This window comes from Chionomys nivalis, chromosome 18 (genome assembly GCF_950005125.1).
Source record: "Chionomys nivalis chromosome 18, mChiNiv1.1, whole genome shotgun sequence".
In the NCBI taxonomy this organism is placed as follows: domain Eukaryota; kingdom Metazoa; phylum Chordata; class Mammalia; order Rodentia; family Cricetidae; genus Chionomys; species Chionomys nivalis.
Window position 1 is genome coordinate 53,311,167 of NC_080103.1, and position 22,487 is coordinate 53,333,653.

The following is a 22,487-nucleotide window of genomic DNA, read 5'->3' on the forward strand; positions in this document are numbered from 1 at the left end:
AGGGGCTCTTCAAGTCCAGTGTTCAAGACCAGCATGGGCAATAAAACAGGTAGAACAGATAGATAGAGACAGAAAGACAGAGACAGACCACATACATGCACACACACACACCACTCTCAGGGCTTACAAAACTGAACCACAGAATTCTGTGGTGCCCTCTGTGTCCTGATGACTTTAGTACAGGCCATCTCTCTTACAGCTATTATAAACTTGAATCCTTCTCACAAATCAGACTGTTCCAGCAGGTGACTCACCTTAGACATAGGCGGATATGAACATACCAAAATGAGCTTTTGATGGACACAGGCAGTTAGTTAGTTACCTTGTATTCTGCAAAGAAGAGGGTCTTCGCCCAGGCTCAGCTTGGTTGGACAGTGATCTAAGCTCGTTTCCCCCTTAGACAGCTTTATCTGTTGGAAGAACATAAAAGAAAGATACATGCTTAGCAACCCTTGCATTTTTGCCTTTACCTGTCCCCTCTGCTCCTAGATGGTAACAAACTTACCTTCTACTTCCCTGCCCCTCCTTTATCCCAGTTGCTTTTCCCCATGGAAAGCATCTAAATCCATATTTCTAAGACCATGCAACCAAGGGAAGCTTGTCTGGGCACAATCACAAAGTGTCTTCTTTCTTTATACGTTTTATATCCATCCCCAAACTCACCTTTAGGAGTTGTAGCTTAAAACAATGATTTAGTGCCCTGATCCCTAAATCCTTCAGTAGAATGAAGTTCAGAAGGGGCCTGGCTTCTACCCGGATGCCTGCTGGTCTGATCAAGGACACGCTTTACCCTGAATGATGGATGTGGCTCTGTGCCTACATCGTGTGTCCGTGGTCAGAATAATAAATGGCCCTTGGGTTTCTTCCTGTATGGCAATCTCCCCCTATTTTCTCCCTCTGACTGTTTATCTCCTCGCTATGCGATTATTCTTGAGTACATTTGCATATTCATTTGTTTTACATCTCAGTAAATCTTACCCAAGACAATTTCTTTCCTTTCTTAAAAATTGCTTTAGATTTATTTCACCTTATGTGTATGGGTGCTTGGCCTGTATGTATGTGTGTGCACCATGTGCATGCTTGGTGCTCACAGAGGCCAGAAGAGGGCATCCCATGCCCTGCAGCTGGAGTCAAGGCTGGTTGTGAGCCACCGCGTGGTTGCTGGAAATGAACCCATATCCTCTGCAAGAGCAGCAGCTGCTCTTAAAACGCTGAGTCATCTCTCCAGACCCCTCCTCCAGACAACTATTAATATTCTTGTTCCTGTTCTTTCCCAGCTACCTCAGAAACAGTCTCAGCCCTCCAAGCTCCTTCTCTGGGAGCAAACACCCAGGAGTGTGGACGTGATATTCATAAATCAAAAGAAAATATAAATATCAAGTTTGAAATTAGAATCACACATCTAAAGAGAAGATCCCCACACACCCTCCACATGTTCCCATACACTGCCTGGCTATTTTCAAGGTGACTTGCCCACTCAGGTTAAATACAGATGACTTCTCAGCTCTATTAGCCTATCATTTCTTACCACTGACGTTTAAAATGTGCAGATTTTTCCTATTGAAGTGGGGAAAATGAACTTTCCTGGGCCCACCTGAGTAGCAACCAATCTTCAAGGAACCAATATGCAGCTAAAGAATCATCACTCAGCTGTTTCTAAATGTAGCTTGCTTATACAGGAGATACCAGCCCCGAGTTCACTGTGATTTGGGTGTCTGTTTGGGTCTAGATCAGCATCAATCATCCTCAGTCAGGAGGTTATTGGCTGAATGAAGGAATTAGTGAACACTGAGATCCTGTGTTAGTCTGAGCCATTCTTCATTTGGAGGGTGGGTGTATGGTGCAATCTAGGCAGAATGTGTGGGGGTAGGATAGAACTACACCCACGTTGCTTACTCTAGACAGGGGTTTCCAGGACAGATCCAGGTGCAAGAAAGTCGATGGCACATCAAAGGGAATTTCAATGGTTTCTTCTTTCTTTTTCTCTGCTACTGGTTGTTGGGAGTTTGTGTTGTTGTTGGTTGTGGCTGTGGCGGTTGTTGTGGCTGCGGCGTTCGTTGCGGCTGTGCTTGTAGGTTTTAGGGGTCTAATATCCCAAAAACATATTGTGCTAAAAGAAAGTTCATGTGATTAGTATTATTATTTAATTAAGAACAAGTAAGAGACACAATGTCTAGACATCACGGGTGGCTACATGTTAACATGGCAACTTCCTAGTGTTTCTGAAACTAAGCTTTTATGAAATGAGGCCATTCTGTATTTCATTTCCAAAGAGATTTGATTTTTAACTAATAATGCTTTTGTGTGTGGCTGCACGTGACTTTGTGTGTGTGAATGCGGTGTCCATGGAGGTCAAACAGCCTTGGTTTCCTGGAGCTGGAGTTCCAGGAGGTGCTGAGTTTTCTCATGTGGGTGCTGGGAACTGGGCCTGACCTCGGCAGGAGCAGTCAGAGCACTGCGTCATCCCTCCAGCACCACGCTCCATGATTTACAAAATCATACCGTTCGTATAGGTGTTTGATTTTCTTTGTCTTGATGGTAATACAGGAGAATTCAATTTTGAAACTGATGACTTTGAAAAGGAATATAAGAGCTTTATTAAGACACAATTCTATATAATAAGCTCATCTAGCTCATCTATCAAAAACACAATTTTAATGGTGGTTGTTGAATTCTCCAGTGCCTTCGCTCGAACCCCGCAGTTTCTGCTCCTTCCAGCTTCCCTATCATAAATACTATGTCATTATTTTTGTCTGGACCAAAGATCTTTTGTTTTTGTTTTTTGTATTTTTGAGTCAGGGTCTCACTACATAATTCTGGCTGTCCTGGAACTCACTATACAGACCAGGCTGGCCTCAAACTCACAGAGATCTACTTACCCCTGCTTCCCAAGTGCTGGGATTAAAGGTGTGTGCTACCACACCGAGATTCAAAGATTTTTTAAAAATAGGACCTCACCATATAGCTCCGGCTGGACTTAATTCATAATTCTCAGGCTCCAGTCTTTTGAGTGCTTTGATTATGAGCTACAAATCTGTTTTTAATAGTAATTTTTTTCTGGTATTTGAAGGCTAGATAAGCATTATTTATCTAGATAAGTATTAAATTTCCCATGTGTTATGAATTCTTAATTCTATAAATGGGCCGATGCAATTTTATCTAAATGAATAGCCTCTGACATGTCTGTCAAATTATAACAACACTTTTCTACTGTTAGGAAGCCTTCCTATCCCATGTGAGATGAACTGAATGTAAACAGCATATACCATAGATTGACAAATATGGTGTATGAAGAAGCAGATACTGCTATGCACTAATACCAATGAGAAAGTGTAGTTAACTATGTTTTCTATTACGGTTATTATTATTACCATTATTACTACTGTTGTGTGCACGATGTGTCTGAGCGCGGACACTGGCATGCCACGGGCACGTGTGGCACCCAGAGGACAACGGCTGACAGTTGGTGCTCTCCTCCACCCTGGCTCCCGGGACTCTAACCCAGCTTGTCAAGCTTTTCTGCCAAGGGCTTTTACCCGCTGAGCCTTCTTGCTGGCTCCCGTTTTCTTATTGTTTTCAAATTTATCCCCATAAAAAGCTCTTTTGTTCTCTTTTGGCTTGGAACCTGCTTTGTAGACGGCTTGGCTTCACAGTCTAAGATCCTGGCCTGCTGGAGCCTCCTGAGCGCTGAGACTAAAGGCACACACCAGGTCAAAGTTCATTTGTTTTAAATTCCAGCAACACTATACAATTCTCCTTCAGTCATTGCTGTAGTAACGATTATGGAATGAGTGAAGAAAAAGATGGGCTTTAGGAACATCGAAGTGAAAGAGCCTGGCTTGCAAAGGGTTTGAGAAATGTTTGAAATGAAACTTACCAATCTGCTGAGCACGTGACCAGCTGACAGTTTATCCCACTCCGATTTTCAAAGACAGAGCCCATTCTGTTAATCTATTTAAAACGTTTGAAGAAAAGAAAATTCGGTAAACTAACAATAATAAGTTCCCTCTCAGGCTGCCTCTGGTTTCCCTAGCCATCAGTATTTCACCAAGTTTACATGTATGAAGTTCCGAAAGCATAACGACTATTATTAAAAAAGCAAATTCTGAGTAGCTAGAAATGATTTTTCTCATAGTTCTTTTCCTCTTTTAAAAAGTTTTTCTTCTTTTAAAAAATATCATTAACACTACCATAGACATTCGAAGTCTGAGTTTGAAGATAAAATACAACTCTACTTTGAATTCTTGTCCACTCCTTGTTCACAGAAATATTTTTACACAGTTTTAATTAAGATGCATATAAGGGTTGATTCTCAGATTCTCCAATTCACAGTGTGAATTTTAACTGCATATTCACAAATTATTTTAAATGTTTTATAAAATGTAGATGATACACATCGTTTGGTGATTCACTAGTTTTAGAAATGCGGGCTCTTTCCGCTTTCCACTATTGACTGTTAACTAAGCTAAATAGTTTCAGGAGATTATTAAACAGGTAAGGTCCGTAGAAAAGGAGATAAATCTCAAGTAGGGAGCTGACAGTGACTGGGCATAGTGACAGGTGACTTTAATTCCTCGTCTACATAGAGAGTTCCAGAATAGCCATGGCTACATAGAAAGACCCTGTCCCCCCTAACATAAAAGAAAGGAGTCTAGAAGATAAAAGGAGACAGATGGCGTCCCCTGTCAAATTACTACATAACTCCACAAGCACACAGAGGATCTCCAGGATCTGCTCACGTTCTTAGAAGGTCCAAAGTTCACACTAACTACTTGTTAAGGAGGTTAACACCTTCGGGAGTAACTTGTGAGGTTGGCTCTCTCAAATGTATACGGAAAAATGGCTGTCTTGATAGGGTTCATGAGTAAATAGTAGACAGCAAAGGGGCTTTAGCAGGGTTGGGTGAGGGGGAGATGCTGTGACCAGGCATGCAGGCATCCTGCCAGCCGGGCAACCGCACACCAGGCTGACCCACCCTCAGCTCCCAACCCTTTCTGGTTGTGTGTGAAATCATTGGATCTCTACTGAGGCCACCCTGAAGGTCTCAGAGATTCATGACTGTAGGATCTTACATTTTAAAGATTTAGAACTCTGTCTTAATTATCATTGTCTACTCAACACAACCTAGGGTCACCTGAAAAGAAAGCCTTGGTTGAGGAATTGCCTAGATCCAACTGACATCCATATGGTGTGTCTGTGGGAAATCATGTTATTCCTTGGTGCCTGAGGGTCCAAACCACTGTGGGCAGAACCATCCCTGAGCAGGTGATTCTGGGCTGTATAATTCCATGTCATGAACGTCTCTAATATCAGCCCTTGGCAGAGATAGAGGCAGGCAGATCTCTGTGAGTTTGAGGCTGGCCTGGTCTACAGAGCGAGTTCCAGGACAGCCAAGCTACACACAGAAATCCTGTCTGGAAAACAAACAAACAACAAACAAACAACAAACCCAAGAAAGCTGGCTAAGCACAGTAGAGCTGTCAAGTGGGATTCCTTCAAGGCTTCTGTGTTAAGTTCCTGCCTCGACTTCCCTCGAGGAGGGACTTGGAAGTGTAAGCCAAGTAAACCCTTCCCTCTTCTAAGAGGTTTAGTAAAAGCATTGCATTGCAGTAACATAAAGGAAGCTAGAACAAACCCCTGAAATTGCAATACTATTTCAGAAGCTTGGACAAACATATTTTATAAACTAGGTAGGGACTGGGCTAGCTCAGCTGGTACAGTGCTTGCCAAGTGTGCCCAGAACCCTGGTCTGACCTCCAGCAGCACCACATACACAGGGCATGGTGTACACATCTGTAAGCCCAACACTTGGGAGGTGGAGACAGGGGAGTCAGAATTCAAGGCCATCCTTGACTGCATAATAAGTTCAAAGCCGGCTTGGGATACATGAGACATTGTATCAAAACAACAACAACACAAATATAACAGAATTTGGGCTGGTGAGATGGCTAGGTGGTTGAGGGCACTGGCTGATCTTCTCGAGGACCAAGGTTTGATTCCCAGCACCCACACAGCCATCAACACTCACCTCAAATGAGTCTGGCAGCCAGTGTATATCTGTGATTACTTTCCTATGTCCGTTTTCTATTGAAGACACTGCACAGTGTCTGATGTACATCGCTTCTTTATTACTGTCTGGTTCAAGGAGAAACATAGGCTAGAGAAATGTTAAAAGAATATTAGATTTCAGAGAGGAGATGGGTGAAGTCCACTTCACCGGCAATTGCAGTTAAAATGGAAAAACCCAGAGTGGGATCAGTTTAGGTAAAAACAAATTAGTTTTTCAGTATACCACAAATTTAGTAACAGACTTACCAACTTTCTCTTTCAATGGAGTCCAGTCTCTAAACTTCACAAGGATTATGGACCCAATCTATTCTTGAATGAGTGTTTCCATGGGCACAGGGAAGCATTACTCCTACCATTCCTCAGTGAGAGCCCTATGGCTCCCAAGGCTGGAGAACTGGGATTGGAGAGACGTGTGATACGGAGGGGAAGTACTGACATGGAGGTTGATTGCTCTTTCCAGTACTCCTGATGGAGTCCATTACATGATTTTTTTTAAATTTAAAATCGACATTAATATATTTCATGCATGTGTACATGTGTGTGGGTGTGCTTGAGTGTGGAACACTGATCTCTCCTTCCACCAGTGGGTCTCAGGGATGGAACTCAGTTCACCAGGCTTGGGGACGGCACTTTTATCCAATGTCACCCTTTCCTCTTACACATGTGACCTGGCCCTTGGAGAGGCGAGGTGGCACATCCAAGTTCAGAACCTGTGAGACAGCACCTGGGTACCCACACTCTCTGTCCTTCCATCTTAGGCTTCTTCAGGAAAATCACTTTAGACAAATTACTTGCTTTCTTCATTTTCTTTAACAAAAATATAGCAGCAAAACCCCATAAAACCCTGTGCTGGTCAAAGAACCTTGTTTTATTGTGTTTTTAGTGACCTCCTCCATAAAAAGTGATTCAGAAAATGCCTACAGGTAGATGTGAAGAATGGTAAAATAAAAATATTGCCATGTTTCTTGTACGGAGTCATTACAGAGATTGGCGACCCTGTTATGTATGTTTTGCGGAACTCTGGAACGGAGAGGAGCATCCCTGTAAGGGAAAGCTAGAGACAGCTGACCTTGAGAGTGGCCTTTTTACTTCTGCTGCCACCGGCCTTGATGTTTTCTATGCGCTCTGCGTGCGCTGTGATATCCCAGAGGACAACCTAAAACAGAGAGAAAGGAGAGCGCAGCACTTTCAGGACACAGAGGACTGGGTCTGAGAGACTGCTTTGTAGGGAGCGATTGGTATGGAGTCAGAAAAATCAATCACCTTAGGACATAATCAGATCTAGCCTGAGGCCTACGTAACTCGCGACTTCTAGAGCAGATACTGAGAGAGTGTTCTCATCTCTCCAGCAGTGTCTGCCACTCCTTGTTCTACGCTCATGGATGCTGTTATTGAGTAAATAAATGCAAGACAAATAGCGGGCACTTCCCCATCTTTGGTAAGATTTTGCCCTTTGTCCTGCTCTGAATATAGGAATAGCTGCTTCTGACCTGAGGAGAGACAGAATTTACCCAGATTCTCAAGAATTAAGTACAAACTTCCAATCACGGGGGAGGAAAGGCAGACAAATTATCTTACTTGCCTCTAACTCCTACCTCAGAATTTGTGTGTTATTTAGATGGTCATTCTTTTAAAAACAAGAACAAAGTAGAATATAATACAACACCAGGCCAGGGCAGTTGTCAATGACTAGCCAGCATGTCAGTACACAAGATGGTCACAGACTGTCAATGTTGGAGAAACAAGAGTGATTCTATTACATTGTGCCCTTTTCTACAACATTCTAAAACAAAATCATACCATTTTTGTCACAAATCAAAGGTACTTCAGACTTTCTTGGTTTAGGGGATGGGTCATTACTACAATGTCAGCAGCTGCTGAAGGAAAACCAGGGAGGTGTTTGCTTTTCTTGCTGTTCTGGAGAAATGTACTGGAAGCTGTTGATGTGTGAATCAAAGAATTGTCTCAGCCACACACAGAAAGAACAGATACCTCTATTTATTTTATTAATGGGCTTGGGTCTCATATAGCCCAGACTGACCTTGAACTATCTATATAGCCAAGGGATGACCTTCAACTCTGGATCCTCCTGCCTCCGCCTCCCAAGTGCTGTGCCCCCATTCTCTGGGGGATCGAATTCAGGGCTTTGCATTCTCTGGGCAACCCTCTCCAGCTACATCCTGTGCACTAAGTTAAGTTTCTAATTGTCAGACTCACTGGATTGAAATAACTTGAAGCTTAGACCATAGAAAGGCTTTAATGTTTGCGTTTGGCTTCCCTAATACAACATTGGAGGTAGAATCTCAGTGTGGTATGAAGTAGATGTCTTAGAAGAAAAATGAAGGAAACGTAGTGCCAAGCGCATCCAAACTCAATGGTGTACACGTATTTTCCAGTGAACTTCTGCTTGTATTCTGCATTATTTAGTCACTCATACATAGCCGCAGGGCAATTCAAGCAATAGTTTCTTTCCTAAGAGGCAGCAATGCTTGTAGCTTGCTGCATTAGTTAGTTTTTATTGAAACTAGAGTCACCTGGGAAGAGGGAGGAATTACCTAGGTCAGCACGACCTGCGGGTGTGTCTATGAGGCATTTTCATGATTGCTAATTGATGTCAAAGGGCACATCTTGAGAGGGCAATGCCTAGCCAAGTGGGTCTGGGCTGTATAAGTGAAAAAAGGATAGATCTGACTGAGTTTTGTTATCCTAACTGAAATATCCCATGTGTATCTTTTTTTTTTTTTTTTTTTTTTGAGACAGGGTTTCTCTTCTGTGGTTTTGGAGTCTGTCCTGGAACTAGCTCTTGTAGCCAAGGCTGGCCTCGAACTCACAGAGATCCACCTGCCTCTGCCTCCCAAGTGCTGGGAATAAAGGCGTGCGCCACCACCACCTAGCTCCCATGTGTATCTTAAGTGCCAATCCCATGACTGACCTATCTTTCTACTCAAGTCATAGCACAGTGGTTGCCATATGGTCAACATGTCTTCCCTGTGCCCTACTGCACCCTTGAGTTCTAAAGTTACCCAAATCAAAACTTCTTACAACGTCAGTAAACACCTGAAGACAATTCCTAACTACCTGTCCATTTATACAGCCTCCAGCGATGATGTTAGGGTCACTCGGGCAGAACTCAAAGCAGAAGATGTCATCAGGGCTCTCCAGCATCAACTAAAGTTAATCCATGAATCAAAAAGAACAAGAAAATCTATTACATAATATTGAGATGGGGAGAAGTCTAATTTTGTAGCTGTCTATAAATGCACATCTGAGCTAGACCTCAGAGGCACTTTTTTTGAATATTATGGATATTGGTCCCACCTATGAGACTGGTGGGTAAGCCCCCTTGGGGATCTAGTTCCCTCCATCACCCACCTAAGGGTTATGTAATTATTGGGGGCATGTTATCATATTTAAAACAAAAGCTATGAAATTTATGCTTTTGAAGAGCAAAAAGATAAACTCTGAGAGATAAGCGGTTTGTCTTTCTTCTCTATGGTATCTACCCCAGCACATAGTGGGCAGTCAAAAAGAAAACCTGCTGAGTTTAAAGCAATGTGAAATACAGAAGATGAGAAATAAGCATGAAAGGATCATTAAGTTAATATCATCACCAAGCAAATGCATGGCTATTGTTTTCTACCCATAGTGCCAAAAGATAGGCCCTAGGTAAAGTTTTCCAACTGGATTTTTTCTTCTTTTTCTTTGAGAAGGCTCCCGCTATGTAGTTTTGGCTGTGCAGGAACTCTCTGTGTAGACCAGGTTGGCCTCAAACGCACAGAGATCCACCTGCCTCTGCACCCTGAGTGCTGGGATTAAAGGCTCACACTACCATGCCCGGCCCAACTGGATTTTTCAATTGGACTTAAGTGAATTTTAGTTTATGGCACTTCCTGGATTTTAGAGAGAGCTTTACTTTTGAAAGTAAAAATACTTATACTATCACAATTTTAATTAGAAAATGTAAATCACTAGCATTATCCTTTAAAAAGTATTTTTGTGTGTGCATATGTGTGTGGGATGTGTACGTGTTTTTGTGTGTTCATAAGTATGTGTATATGTATAGGTCAGAGGTTGATGTCAAGTGTCTTCTTTGATCATTCTCTGACTTATCTATTGAGACAGGTCTACTCAGCTAGTTCAGTTGTCTCTAGTTATCCCACTTGTCCCAAGGTCCCTTACCTCAGCCTCTAGATCACTGGGATTTCAGGAAGGCTACCATAGCCACCCAATAATTACGTGTGTGTTGGGGCTGTAAACTCGGGTCCTCACTCTAACACACCTGCTTCGCCCACACGGCCATCTCCACAGCCCATGCTAGCCTTTTTCAAACTAGTCTTTAAAATAGAGGTAAGGAAAGTCATTTAACATCCTAACAAACTAGACATTTAGTCACACTTCCATGGCAGAGTGGAGAGTAGCCCTCCAGTGTAGAAGCACCAGGGCATTGCCCTCTCAAGAGGGAGTCTGCATTAGTGAGGGGTAAAGTAAGGGGAGGACTAGAGAACAAGCATTCTGTTCTCTGCATCTGTAACAGAACATGCGCAGTCCACTGGAACATCTGCATCTGTAACAGAACATGTGCAGACCACTGGAACATCTGCATCTGTAACAGAACATGCCCAGTCCACTAGAACATCTGCATCTGTAACAGAACATGCCCAGTCCACTAGAACAGAACTGCCCTAATCCAGATGTAATGAAGAAGAGAAGCTAGAACTCACTAGGGGAAGCCTTTATTCTGCAATAATTAAGACCATCAGAGAAATGTAATATTCTTAAACTTAAGAGCATCGAAATAATATACTGCTAACAGCACTCCATAGTAAGAACTCTTACTGAGCAGAAAATGGAAACAAGAAATAAATCCAGTCGTCATCTCATTTTATGTGGTTGGATAAGGGCTTTGGATTGAATGTGTGTGAGTGTGTATGTGCTCGTGTTCACGAGAGTGTGTTTTAGTAAAACTAAAGTTTGGAGAGTTGAATAAACGGCTGCAAGTTTTGGACCCCCTTGATGACAGTCTGCCACTAAATGAGAGCTGAAGAAAGGATCCTGCACCTTATTCTGGGATCAGGGTTGGCATTACTCTCCTACACAGTTGTTCTTGCTCACTGTCATCCCCTACTGGTGATCCTCATAATTGAGGAAATTTTAGGAAACTCAAAGTTTGTCTGCATTTGAACACCTCAATATTTTTTTTTTTTTTTTTTTTGTTTTTTGAGACAGGGTTTCTCTGTGGTTTTGGAACCTGTCCTGGAACTAGCTCTTGTAGACCAGGCTGGTCTCGAACTCACAGAGATCCGCCTGCCTCTGCCTCCCGAGTGCTGGGATTAAAGGCGTGCGCCACCACCGCCTGGCAAACACCTCAATATTTAAATAAAACCCGCTAAAGAGTTATCTCTCTCTGTGTGTATGCGTGCATGTGCTTGCATGTGTGTGTGTGCAAATATATATAGTTGCATGTGTGTATGTGTGTAGGGTAGAGTTCGGATGTTCTCAATTGCTCCTCTACCTCATGTTTTGAGATAGAATCTTTTCTGAACCTGAAGGTCACTAATTGGCCTGAATTGATTGGTCAGTGATCCCTGGAGATCCTCCTTTATCCTGTCCCAAGCACTGTGGTTACAGATGTGATGATCAGTGTGGCTTCTTACGTGGCTTATGAGGATGTGAACGGCGTCTTCTGCTTTCATGCAGATACTTTACAGACTGAGCCATCTCCCCAGCTCCAACAGTTTTATTTCCTAAAATTGACTTGCCCAATATACTTCCAACAAAATAACTGTAAAGTTTAGCTCTGTTCCTCTTAAATGATGGCAAGCTGCGAAGAAAGAAACCTATTTCCTGTAGTTTACAACATTAGGAGATCATGAAATAATTTACAGTTCAAATTTTTCTAAAGACTTGAGAACATGGCATTTGAGAAAGTTAAGCTTTTGGTGTGATGTCCGTCTGTTACCTGAGGGTGTATGGGGTCAGAGAAACTCCAGAAAAGAATCAGGGATGGCTGTAGCAGTAGTTTACCCGAAAAGTGGACTCTCTCTTCGTAGGAGAGGCGCACAGCCACTGACACGACTATGAGCCCTGTTGAACCAAACACAAGTACCAAGCAGTCAGCAGTCCCCATACACAGAGACCCCCACTCTGTGCTTGTCGTAGTGATAGATTTGATGTTGTGGGCATGAGCTGCATGTCCCTTAGCACCGAAAACGTACCTGGTGCAAACTGAGATGTGCAGTCCGCAGAGACAGCTTCTTTGGAAGGCTTGGTAATAAAAATATGATTTTGTCTTTACTACGTGTCTGTCTCTGTGTGGTATGCACATATGAGTGCAGGTGCCCTGAGGTCCAGTAGGAGGCGTCAGGTCCCCCAGAGCTGGAGTTACAGGTGGCAGTGAGCCACCTGGTGTGGTTGCTGGGAATGAACTGTGTGTGTTCAGGCATGTGTGTCTCCTCCAAGAGCAGCTTGTGCTCTTGACCACTGAGCCATCTCTCCAGCCTTCAAGAAATATTTTTAATCAGAAAATTGTCAGTGAGGAGGGCGGGAAGGGAGAAAGTGAGCAGAGACTTAATTTTTTCCCATGGCTACACCTGAACACATCGATTGCTTTCCTTGAGCTATTGAGCTCTTTAAAGGTGTCTGCCCAGAGGGTTAGGGTAGCACATTCAGCACGGGAGTCTGGCAAGCCCCAGGCAAAGGCAGACTCTTTGTTCACTGCCCATAGCTGTGTGACCTGAACAAGTCTTCTCCCCAAGTGTATGTGGGAAATGCTTGCTTGGCAGGGCCCTGGCCCTTAGCAAGCCTTATATGTTTTGCTGAAGTCAATCTCATCTTCAGTCTTAGATACTAAAATAAGACTTTTCCTTACCATAGATGGTCGGGTGCCATGAGACACAGGTAATCATTTTCTCCATGGTGCTGTGAAGGTCTGTAAAGGACTGGTACTCTTTAAGGTGGGTGTCGCTCTTGTCCCCAAAGGTGCTTTCTTCCTCTGCAAGGTTCTTCCAGTCATTGATAAATGTGTTCATGATTTCATTTTGCTGAAGGGCTATTTCAACACTGTTTTATTTAAAAAAAAAAAAAAAGAAGAAGAAGCAGCCAACATGCTGGATTTTAGTATCAATGACATTGGAACTGTCATCACAGACATGAGGATGGTCGAGGAGGCATGTACGCCCCTGAGGACTATTCTTGCTCATAACTCAAAGCTGCACAGCATGAGTCCCGTGGAGGGCAGGAATCACCGATACTCGTTCACCCATGTCCCACTAACAACTGTCCCCATATTCCTATGTGTCACACAGGAAGCTGCTTCTGGAGACACCATTATTAAAAATAACTGGGTGCATATTATGTTTAAAGTTTTTAATAGATACTTTCTTACCTTGTGGACACGTTGTTGAGAAAATCGACCAAAGACTTGGATTGTTCCAGCCTTTCTTTTTCCTCTTCTGAAAATTCCCTTGGATAATACTGTGTAGTCGCATTTCTAGGAAATGCCCTAATAGTTAAAAGAAAGTTGAATACCAAAACTTGGATCAGAGAGAAGCAAATATAGGTAATGTCAGGTTTAAAGTTTATTTCTGTGGCAGGGGAGTCAAGAGTATTCATATCAAAATATTTTACCATGGTATTTTTTTCTTTATCATAAAATAGATATTGATGACCAAGATCTATATGTACATTTCTGCAACATAATAAAAAAGTCTTGGGCGCTAACAGGAAGTGGAGGAAAGGCCCCGGGGGCCTGAGAAGAGAACGTGGTCAGAGTACATAGTGTCCTTATGAACCTCAGTACTGTGTACAGTGCATACACATTAAAAATAGCTTTAAAGGGTCTTATATTATAAACTTTTATTTAGACATCATTTAAAAATGTAGGAAAGTAGTAAGAAGGATATAACTATAATATATAACTATATATTACTTACCCAGGCCCCCTAACTAATATTTGTCATTTACTTAACTGTTTTTCTCTTGCAGTCAATATTTGGAGTATTTATTCTCCCTCTTTTCTCTCTTTCTCTTTCTGGTCTATGTGGGTGGTATATAAGTACGCTATTCAGGCACACGCTTGTCTGTGTAGGTGCCCGAGAGTGCTGAGGCTACGGAGGGTGTTGAGCATCCTGCTCTACCCTTGTGTGTCTTATTCCCCTGCGGTAGCATCTCTTCTCCTCCATCTGGAGCTCATTGGGCTTTAGCTAGGCTTCCTGGCCAGCAAACCTCACTCAGCAGCACCTCTGTCATGGCGTCCAGAGTGTTAGAGTTATAGGTGTGAGTGCCACCACGCGTGACTTTTTAAATAGATGTTGGAGTTCGGAACTTAGTTCCTCAGGCTTTTACAGCAAGCTCTCTTACCTACTGAGCCCCAGATCTCTCTGGCTCTACTTCTGTGTATCTAAACAAGCACAAACCATTCCACTTCCTCAAGGGACGTTAGGCAGTAGTGTAACAGTTAGGAAGTGCTACATGAATCTATTGGTAGGGCCCAGAGGCTGTTGCATGCCCTGTAGGGCACAATAAAACCCTCCCACTGCAGACAAGTGCCAATCACAGGGAGGGGGGAGACCCTGCCCTAAGAACACAAAGCGAGGGTTTGTTACATGATGACAGCAATTGCATCCATGTCAACGGAGATGTGTGTTGTCTAGTTGACCCCCAGGCCTGGCCCTCACTGTGTACGTGTCACACTGGACATCTGGGCTACATCCTCGGTCTCACTCCCTGGGTGAGCCTGGAATCTTCGTCCACTGAGTTGGGAAATGGTGGACAGCACACTCATTATCAGTGTGGACTCTGAGGACGGGCTGTCTGGCTTGAAGGCCTGATTCGGTCACTAGCCATGTGACCCTGAGCTAATTATTTAACCACACTGAGCCTGTTTTCTCGTCTGTGAATGCCGGAGTCGCTGTCAGGGTGTGCTGTGTGACTGTATGCAGGGTCTTGACGAGTGCCCAGCATAAAGTGCTCCACAGGATCGTGGGTATTTAACCCATATTTGTTGAGCAAACAGCAGTAAGTTGTGGCTGTGAGTGACAAGTGTATTAAATAGTGACCAAGCAGAAAGGTCAAGAGAGCTTGGAGCTTAAGGTTTGATAGAACAACGTTCCCCCCTTCCCTGTCGACGACAGAGGGGGAATGGTGCTGAGGATTATTGATAGGAAACCCGAGGGACTTGGGTTTAGATCTTGTTTTCACTTTTTAACTTCTGCCCTTCAGGCAGGAATAAGTCAAAAAATAAAGACATTTGTGGTTTTACGAAAGTAGCAACATAAGTAACCAAGAGCCATTCATTTTTTTCTATTTTTTTATCTTATTTTTTTTTTTTTTTTTTTTTTTAAGCCTGGGCTACTGAGCTGGCCTCAAACTCGTGATCCTCCTGCCTCTGCCTACTTCAGCAAATCTTACCGGCGTGCGCCACCACAACTGCTCATTCATATTTTTTAACGATGATTTGGTCTTTTGCTTTTCCACAAAAGCTATCCATTAATACTTCAGTTTAAAATACATTCTAAACTTGGAGTTGTGGTGTGTGTGTGTGCATGTGCGTGCGTGGTGATTGGGACAGAACCCGGTGTCTTGCCTGTGTTAAGCACACTAAGCTGGATCAATAATTGAGCATTCATTTTCAATTTCCCTTTTGCCTCTGACTGTTTACTTGTGAGATGGTGGCAGAGCCTCCTTTTGAGGACCACGGTGAGGACTGAGTTGGTGTGTTAGAACACCTGGCATGTGGGAACAACATGAGCATTGCTTTCACCTCCTGTTTGAGACAGCGTCACTGGCGAGTTAGGACATCTTCCATCATGGGTAGAGACATCTGTCTTTCTCATACCTGGATATATTTTCCCAGCCATCTAGGTTTGGACCATTTCTTCTCTTTGTGAGTCAAGGTCTACTCATTTGAATTCTGTTACTCCCTCTCCCCGGAAAACTAGCCATCACTATTTTTATTGGTCAGTGTTTCTTGAGAGATGACTACATTCAGAATACCGTGGGTTGGGTCCCCGCTAGAGTGTCACTGTTCCTTTGGAGTCAAACCTGAGTCTGCCTGGCTCTCTTGGGACTTGTCTGTATCCTGTATGCCTTGTCTAGAAAATCATTTCTCTTTTCTCTCTTGATCTCTCTTCCAGGCATTTCTGGGTCATTACTGAAGTCTTCACTTGTTTCTTCTCTTCCTCTGGCTCTTGCCTATCTCTTTCATCTTCTTCCTTAGTTTCTGACCCATTTCTCAGCCTGACCTTTAGAGTCTATGTATCTGTGTCCTGAGCTGGACATTGAACTTGCATGACTTTTGACTTGATTTACACAGATTGAAAATCATGATTTTGTATTGTACCTCATGATTACGGCCCCTCTCTCTCTCTCTCTCTCTCTCTCTCTCTCTCTCTCTCTCTCTCTCTCTCTCTCTCTCCCTCTCCCATTTTAACACTGAATGTATGTGCATCACCAGGCTGCATACTCTGCCTTAACATTGGCCTCTTACACGCATTTACTTGCTCCATTCCTTTCCCTATTAAAAAGTACAAGACAGAGACTCCTGCAGTCTAGATATACAACAGTAAAACAAGGAGAAACAGAGCGTAAAGTCTAAGGAGGGAAGGGAGAACTGAGGCTATGAAAAATGTGGGTAAAGAGGAAAATAGAGGTTGTAGTGGGGGGTAAAGACAAAAGGAAGTCTTGTGTTTCTGCAGGAGGGCCAGGGAATGCCTAATCTGGGAGAAAGGAGCATTCTGAAGTATCAATATTCCAGCCATAAATATGTTTGTAAGTTTCAAGAACAAGCAGCTAATGTGGGGGGCAGGGGAACTGGGAGAAGTAAGGGCGAGAGGTTATGAAGGGGATCCAGGCCATATGAAGCCTTGAAGGTATGAGAAGGTTTCGATCAGGTCCATGAACTGAGGTCCGCTTGAATGGGATTCCTGTGTCTCTATGGAGACCGGAGGAAAAGGACGGACAGCTGTAGCCCCAGTAGAAGGATTTACCACCCTCCAATCAAGAGATAGGCATGATGTGGTCCAGGGAGGAAGTGGATACATTTTAATCTGAGTAATTCAGAGAATATTATTACTACTTACTAAGATGAAGGAGATTCAGGAAGCTCCCGGATTTGGGGTAGAAAACCGAGTTTACTTTGGCATTTAAACTTGAGATACCTATTAGGTAGTCAAAAAAACAGTTGGATAAATGTGTGTGGAGTTCAGGGGAGACTGAGGCTGAGAGTGTGGATTTGGAAGTCCTTAGCAAACAGATGGCAGGGATGCTACAGGGCTGGATAAGTCACAAGATAAGTTCAGAGCCTCCGGGTTCTGAAATGGTTATATAAGGGAAGGAGGAGGAGCCAGGCAGAGAGACCTAGAAGGAGCTGCTAGTGAGTGAGGAGGGGATCAGTTCACTGTGCCCACCCATCATAATGGAAAAGTAATTATAGAGACATAAGCGGTCAACGTTCTTAAATATTTCTGAGAAGTAGAGGAAGAGACGGTCTGGAAATGATCAATGGAATTAGCAGATCAGGGGCTTGGTAAGACAGCTCAGAGCGGGCTTGGGACAAAGGGTAGATAAGAAACGGAAGAGGATGTGGGGTGCAGTGCTGGTTATGTCCAGGGGAGCTCGGACAGCTGCCATGAAAGTGGCATCAGGCAATAGCTGGAGCAGCTGTGCTATTGTTTGATTTTGATGACGGTGTTTTAAATGTGCACATCTCCTCTCTATCCTATCATCTCTGTATCTTGCCACTGCTTAAATTAACAGTGGCCACATCATGCTTGGTTTAATTATAGCCACTTCCTACCTGGCCAGTCTGTTCCATTTACAGCTTCCTCTACCCTGCCCCCCAGCCACACCACCACGGATCATTTCCACACTGTACATCAAGTCTCCTTTGCATGAGAGCTCTCCAGCTTTTCCTGCTGGGCCACTGCTTTTCTGTGCGCCACACTGTGAAGGAAATGAGACTTTAGATGCTATTCAAACGTTCTGGATGGACGTTTCTTGTTTTTTTCATAAGCGATAGTGGCCCAAATAAGAAATCCAGCCAATGAAGTCAGACAGTCTGACATGGGGTGCAAAAATGGTCACTTAGAGCTGGTGTGGTGGCACATGCCTGTAATTAATCCCAGCATCTGGAAGCTGAGGCAGGAGGATTGCTGAAAATTAAAGATTAGCCCAAAATACATATAGCAAGTTCAGGCCAGCCTGGACTAAATAGTGAGACCCTATCATAAACAAAGTCTCTCAGCAGGAAGACAGTAGCACAATTCCAGGTGAGAACCAGCAAGCACTGTGATTATTAACACCATTTCCCATTGTCCTGCTTCATAGTTTTAACATATATTTATGTCTTGTTCCCTAAGAGTTTAAAAAGAGAGTTATTGGGCACAATTCAGTCTTCCTGAATTGAACACACTTCTGTGACAGCTGTGCCATGTCATGCCTACCATTTTGTCTGAGTGCTTGTGCCCTTGACTTCAGGAATGACTTGCAAGCCGATGTCTTTCTCAGCTTGTGTGAGTGTGTAATTTTTATCAACATAGGAAGCACACTCAATGTAGGCATCTTTGACGCTAGAAGCATTCTGGTCTCTGAAAGCCACTGGGGCACCAAACTGACTTCTTTTCCTAGAAATCATGTATGTCACCTGCAACACACATAGGCAGCAAAGAAAACCCAATAAAATCTCTGGAGAGAAATGAGTGTGAGTGTTGGTTTACCCAGACCCTCACAGACAGTTGTGGATTCTTGCTGTCCCTCTCGAGCCACTATTCCTCGATGAAGCCATGGTCACCATGACTGAGGCCTCCTTGCCTATCAAAAGGACAAGCAGTGACTGGGAATTTACATCTTGACCAGTAGTGGACTGGTGGGAGGCTTCAGAAGTCCATCTCCATGGCTTCTCTTTGGGATAACCCTGAGTGTAATTTGTACTCCCGAGTTCCTTTATGAACTCAGGACAAAGCCTTCCTTCTAGAGACAGTGGCAAGCTTGCTCCCTTGGAGGGCTTTTTTCCTGCCCAGCACCCCGCTAAGCTGACTGCACCCAAGCCTCCCCTCAAGAGCTGCTCTGAGAGGGAACACTACTGTATTCCCTTTCTACTGCTGCGGTAATCAATGACCACAGCTGTGGTGGCTTAAAATATAGGGATTTATTCTATGTTTAGTCTAGACGTAGAGGCTAGACTGCTGAAGTTGTCTAGTTGAAGGGCAAGGAAGAACTTGACCTTGCTTCTTTCTCAACCCCTGGTACCAGCTAGCAGTCTTCATCGTTCCTTGATCACAGATACATTCTCCCTGAGGTCTCCACAGTCTCCGAGCAATGGGGATTGAGCAGGGGGCTCGGAGGGTCTGAAGTCCAATTCTCTCTCTTCCACGTGGCATTCCTGCCTACATCTCTACTTGATCAACTTCTCATAAGAACACTAGTCAATGGGCAGGGGGTGGCATAAGGGGAGCACGAGGAGGGGAGGGAGGGGAACGTGGTTGGTATGCAAAATGAAAAGAAATTTTCAAATACAAAATTAAAAAAAAGAACACCAGTCAAATCAGATTAGGAACCTATTTTATATGTGACCTCATTATACCTTATATATAACTCATTATATATTAGCAAAGACCCCTCCCCATTTTACCAGTAATGTTACTCTCTGGGGCACTATATATAGGTCAAGAGACTTTTTAAAGATATCCTTTTTTTTTGGGAGGGGCCGATTTAATTCCTGACACCCACCAAAGAAAAAGACCATTCTTTGTTGGGAGCTGTAGATCCCTGGCTCCCTGCCTTTCTTTGCCTGCCTCAAACCCTTTGCCTGCTGGAGTGAACTGGATAAAACACCTGTGCCTACAGCTGCTCTGAGCATGAGACCTTGATGGCAGGGGAGTGGGTTCTGATGAGCCTGCAGCTGAAAGATCCCGAGAGCTGGGTGTGGCTAAGGATCCCTATATAAGATTTCTCTGAGCCCAATAAACTTGGAATTGGCATTCTTGTCTGAAGGACCACCCGTGTCTGTGTCTCTCTCTCTGTCTCTATGTGTTTTTAAGTCTCTCAGCCCCATTGCAGCTTGTGTACAGCTTGGCCTGGGTGCTACAGGACCATTTGGCTTTTTACAGTTCTTCTAAGAGAAAAAGAAGAAACCCCACACTTTCCAATATAGCAAAGTTCAGGCTATCCCAGGAAAGAACACTTCTAGTTACGGGGGGGGGGGGGGGGGGGGTAAAGACTGGACAGTATCAAAGACTCTGACCCTCCTTTTTGATTCCTTGACGGATTCTTCCTCAATTTCTTTCTCACTGCCCAGAGACACCCACGGCTTGGAGACAGGCGGTTTGTAGATGTACATGTCTTCTGGAGCATGCTCCTTGGGTTCTTCTTGTTCCTCTGGCACTTCTGGGGTCTAGGGCATAACAGAAGCATTTTAGAACATCTGGCCATTCTTATAGTCCATGTGTCTCACACAATTAACTTGACTTTTCTAGGGGTGCAGGGAGCGCTTCCTGTATCCTTGCCAACTTACGTGCTCATAAGTCCAGTAAGCAAAAGGGTGGTGGAGGAGGAAGTTGGCCCTTGACCTCTGTCCCAAAGGGCTGGGAGGATGGATGGGAGAGGAGTAAGAGGGCTGCTGGCCACTGTATAGGACATGTGACCCAGTAGGAGGGAATTGGGTAGGCAGGGTTAGAGGTGTGGGGGAGGAGCCAGTATTTCCGGCAGCATTTTTAGGGTCACAATTCCCAGATAGGCAGGAATCTGATCCTAGCCAACAGGGCAGGCGCCGTGGGACACTGGTTATTGAGGGAAGGGTGGCGCCCAGTGGGCATACGGGAGTTTTGGCCATTTGTCCCACAGCGGCCAAAGTTTTAGATATTTAAGACATATGGTATCAGCCCCAATTTAAAAAGATTTTGTTAAGGGCTGCCCAGGGCATTTGTAGATCTGGCTTCGAATTGTAGGTGACCATTTTGCAAGTCTATGCTGGGACCGAAGCCTAGTGCAATGTATTGACTGTGGTAGGCTTTGAGTCAAAAAACAGGGGTTGTGATAGTCCTTTGGACAGAATGCCTTCTGAGAAAGGGGATAAGGCAGGTCCTTGTCCGGGTGACAGGTGGTCGAGGGCCTGGTCCGGCTGTGCCTTTGGCGGGACACCCTGAAAATCGCAGCAGGCCCTGGGGAAACAGCTTACCCAGTTGAAAGCCAGTCTTAGCCTGCCGGAGAGCAGGTGTTGGGGAGAAGGGTGTTTTACCACCATTTGGCCCTGGGTCAGTGGGGGAAAAACAGCTCCTTGGTGGAATTTCCAGATTAAATTTTTTTACACCCCATAAGGGGTCCATCGTTTGGCAGGCTTTCTGAGACGCAGCAGGGTTTGGAGAGAAATGGGGGAGGGGCTTGGGGGTGGAGCTTCCAGCCAAGTCGGGAGGATGAACAGGATATTCTGTATGCTAAGAAAGCATAATTTATTGCACGTCTTTATAAATAATACAGATTGCTTAGTTTGGTGGCTAAAATATAAAACTCAGTTTCCATGGATTTATGAAGGGTTATTTGATAAGAGGAAAGAGAGGAAAGTAATAAATACACACACATATGTGTGTGTGTATATATATTGTATATATAAGTACATACATATATATTTATGTATCTATGTGTGTATGTATATATACATGTGTATATATGTGAGTGTATATACACACACAAATATATGTAAATGTGTGTATTCTATTTGGCATAACTCCATCCTGAGGTATAATTTATTTTCCTTAGTTCCTCTACAGGAACTGAGAAAGCTCACCATTCTGAAGCTGAGCTGAGCTCAGGGATCAGAGCTTGGTCAAGGGGCCTAGGGATGACCCAGAAGCATTGCTCCCTCCAGCAGCCGACCTGCGAAGGCTTATGATATTCTTACCTTTAAAAAGTTTTCCTTGCCTTCCTCAGTCCCAATAAGGTAAAAGTTGAGTCCATATTTGAAGTCTTTGTCGTAGACAAGCAGCAACTCATCCCCAGGATATTCCTGTGGGGACATCAACGGGGGGCGAGGGTCAGAGCTCATCACTTTGTGCTGGTGCCAACATCAAATTGACATAGTCTGCAATGTAATCACGGTGACGATCTGCCTGCTAAACCAAATCCTCAAATTTAATTAAAACGTTCTCAAAAATAAAATGGATTCATGTAATTTTTACCATGCAATTAAGTGTTTTGTCCGAACATATGTATGAGCACCATCTCCTTCACACATGCACACAATACACCTGCACTTACAGGGTACACTCACCCAGCCCAACACACACGTGCACACACACATGCATATGCACATGCACACACAGTGCACACTCATGCGTACACATGCCCGCACACATGCACACTCATGCGTGCACACTCATGTGCACGCACACACGCATGCACACACATGCAACATGCATACGCACATG

At 43.9% G+C, this 22,487-nt stretch overlaps 1 protein-coding gene across 1 annotated transcript in view; it reads right to left on the reverse strand.

Moving 5' to 3' along the window:
* The window catches only part of Dnai3 (dynein axonemal intermediate chain 3), a 54,296-nt gene that overhangs the window by 21,217 nt on the left and 10,592 nt on the right, over nt 1–22,487 (reverse strand). The window contains exons 5-16 of the mRNA XM_057793518.1: nt 21,962–22,066; nt 20,309–20,458; nt 18,510–18,709; nt 13,454–13,570; nt 12,938–13,128; nt 12,029–12,153; nt 9,148–9,237; nt 7,139–7,225; nt 6,029–6,157; nt 3,878–3,951; nt 1,897–2,110; nt 323–410 (exon numbers count right to left, since the gene is read on the reverse strand). Coding sequence (XP_057649501.1) covers nt 323–410; nt 1,897–2,110; nt 3,878–3,951; nt 6,029–6,157; nt 7,139–7,225; nt 9,148–9,237; nt 12,029–12,153; nt 12,938–13,128; nt 13,454–13,570; nt 18,510–18,709; nt 20,309–20,458; nt 21,962–22,066 — 1,570 coding nt within the window. The remainder of the gene's footprint in view (nt 1–322; nt 411–1,896; nt 2,111–3,877; nt 3,952–6,028; nt 6,158–7,138; nt 7,226–9,147; nt 9,238–12,028; nt 12,154–12,937; nt 13,129–13,453; nt 13,571–18,509; nt 18,710–20,308; nt 20,459–21,961; nt 22,067–22,487) is intronic.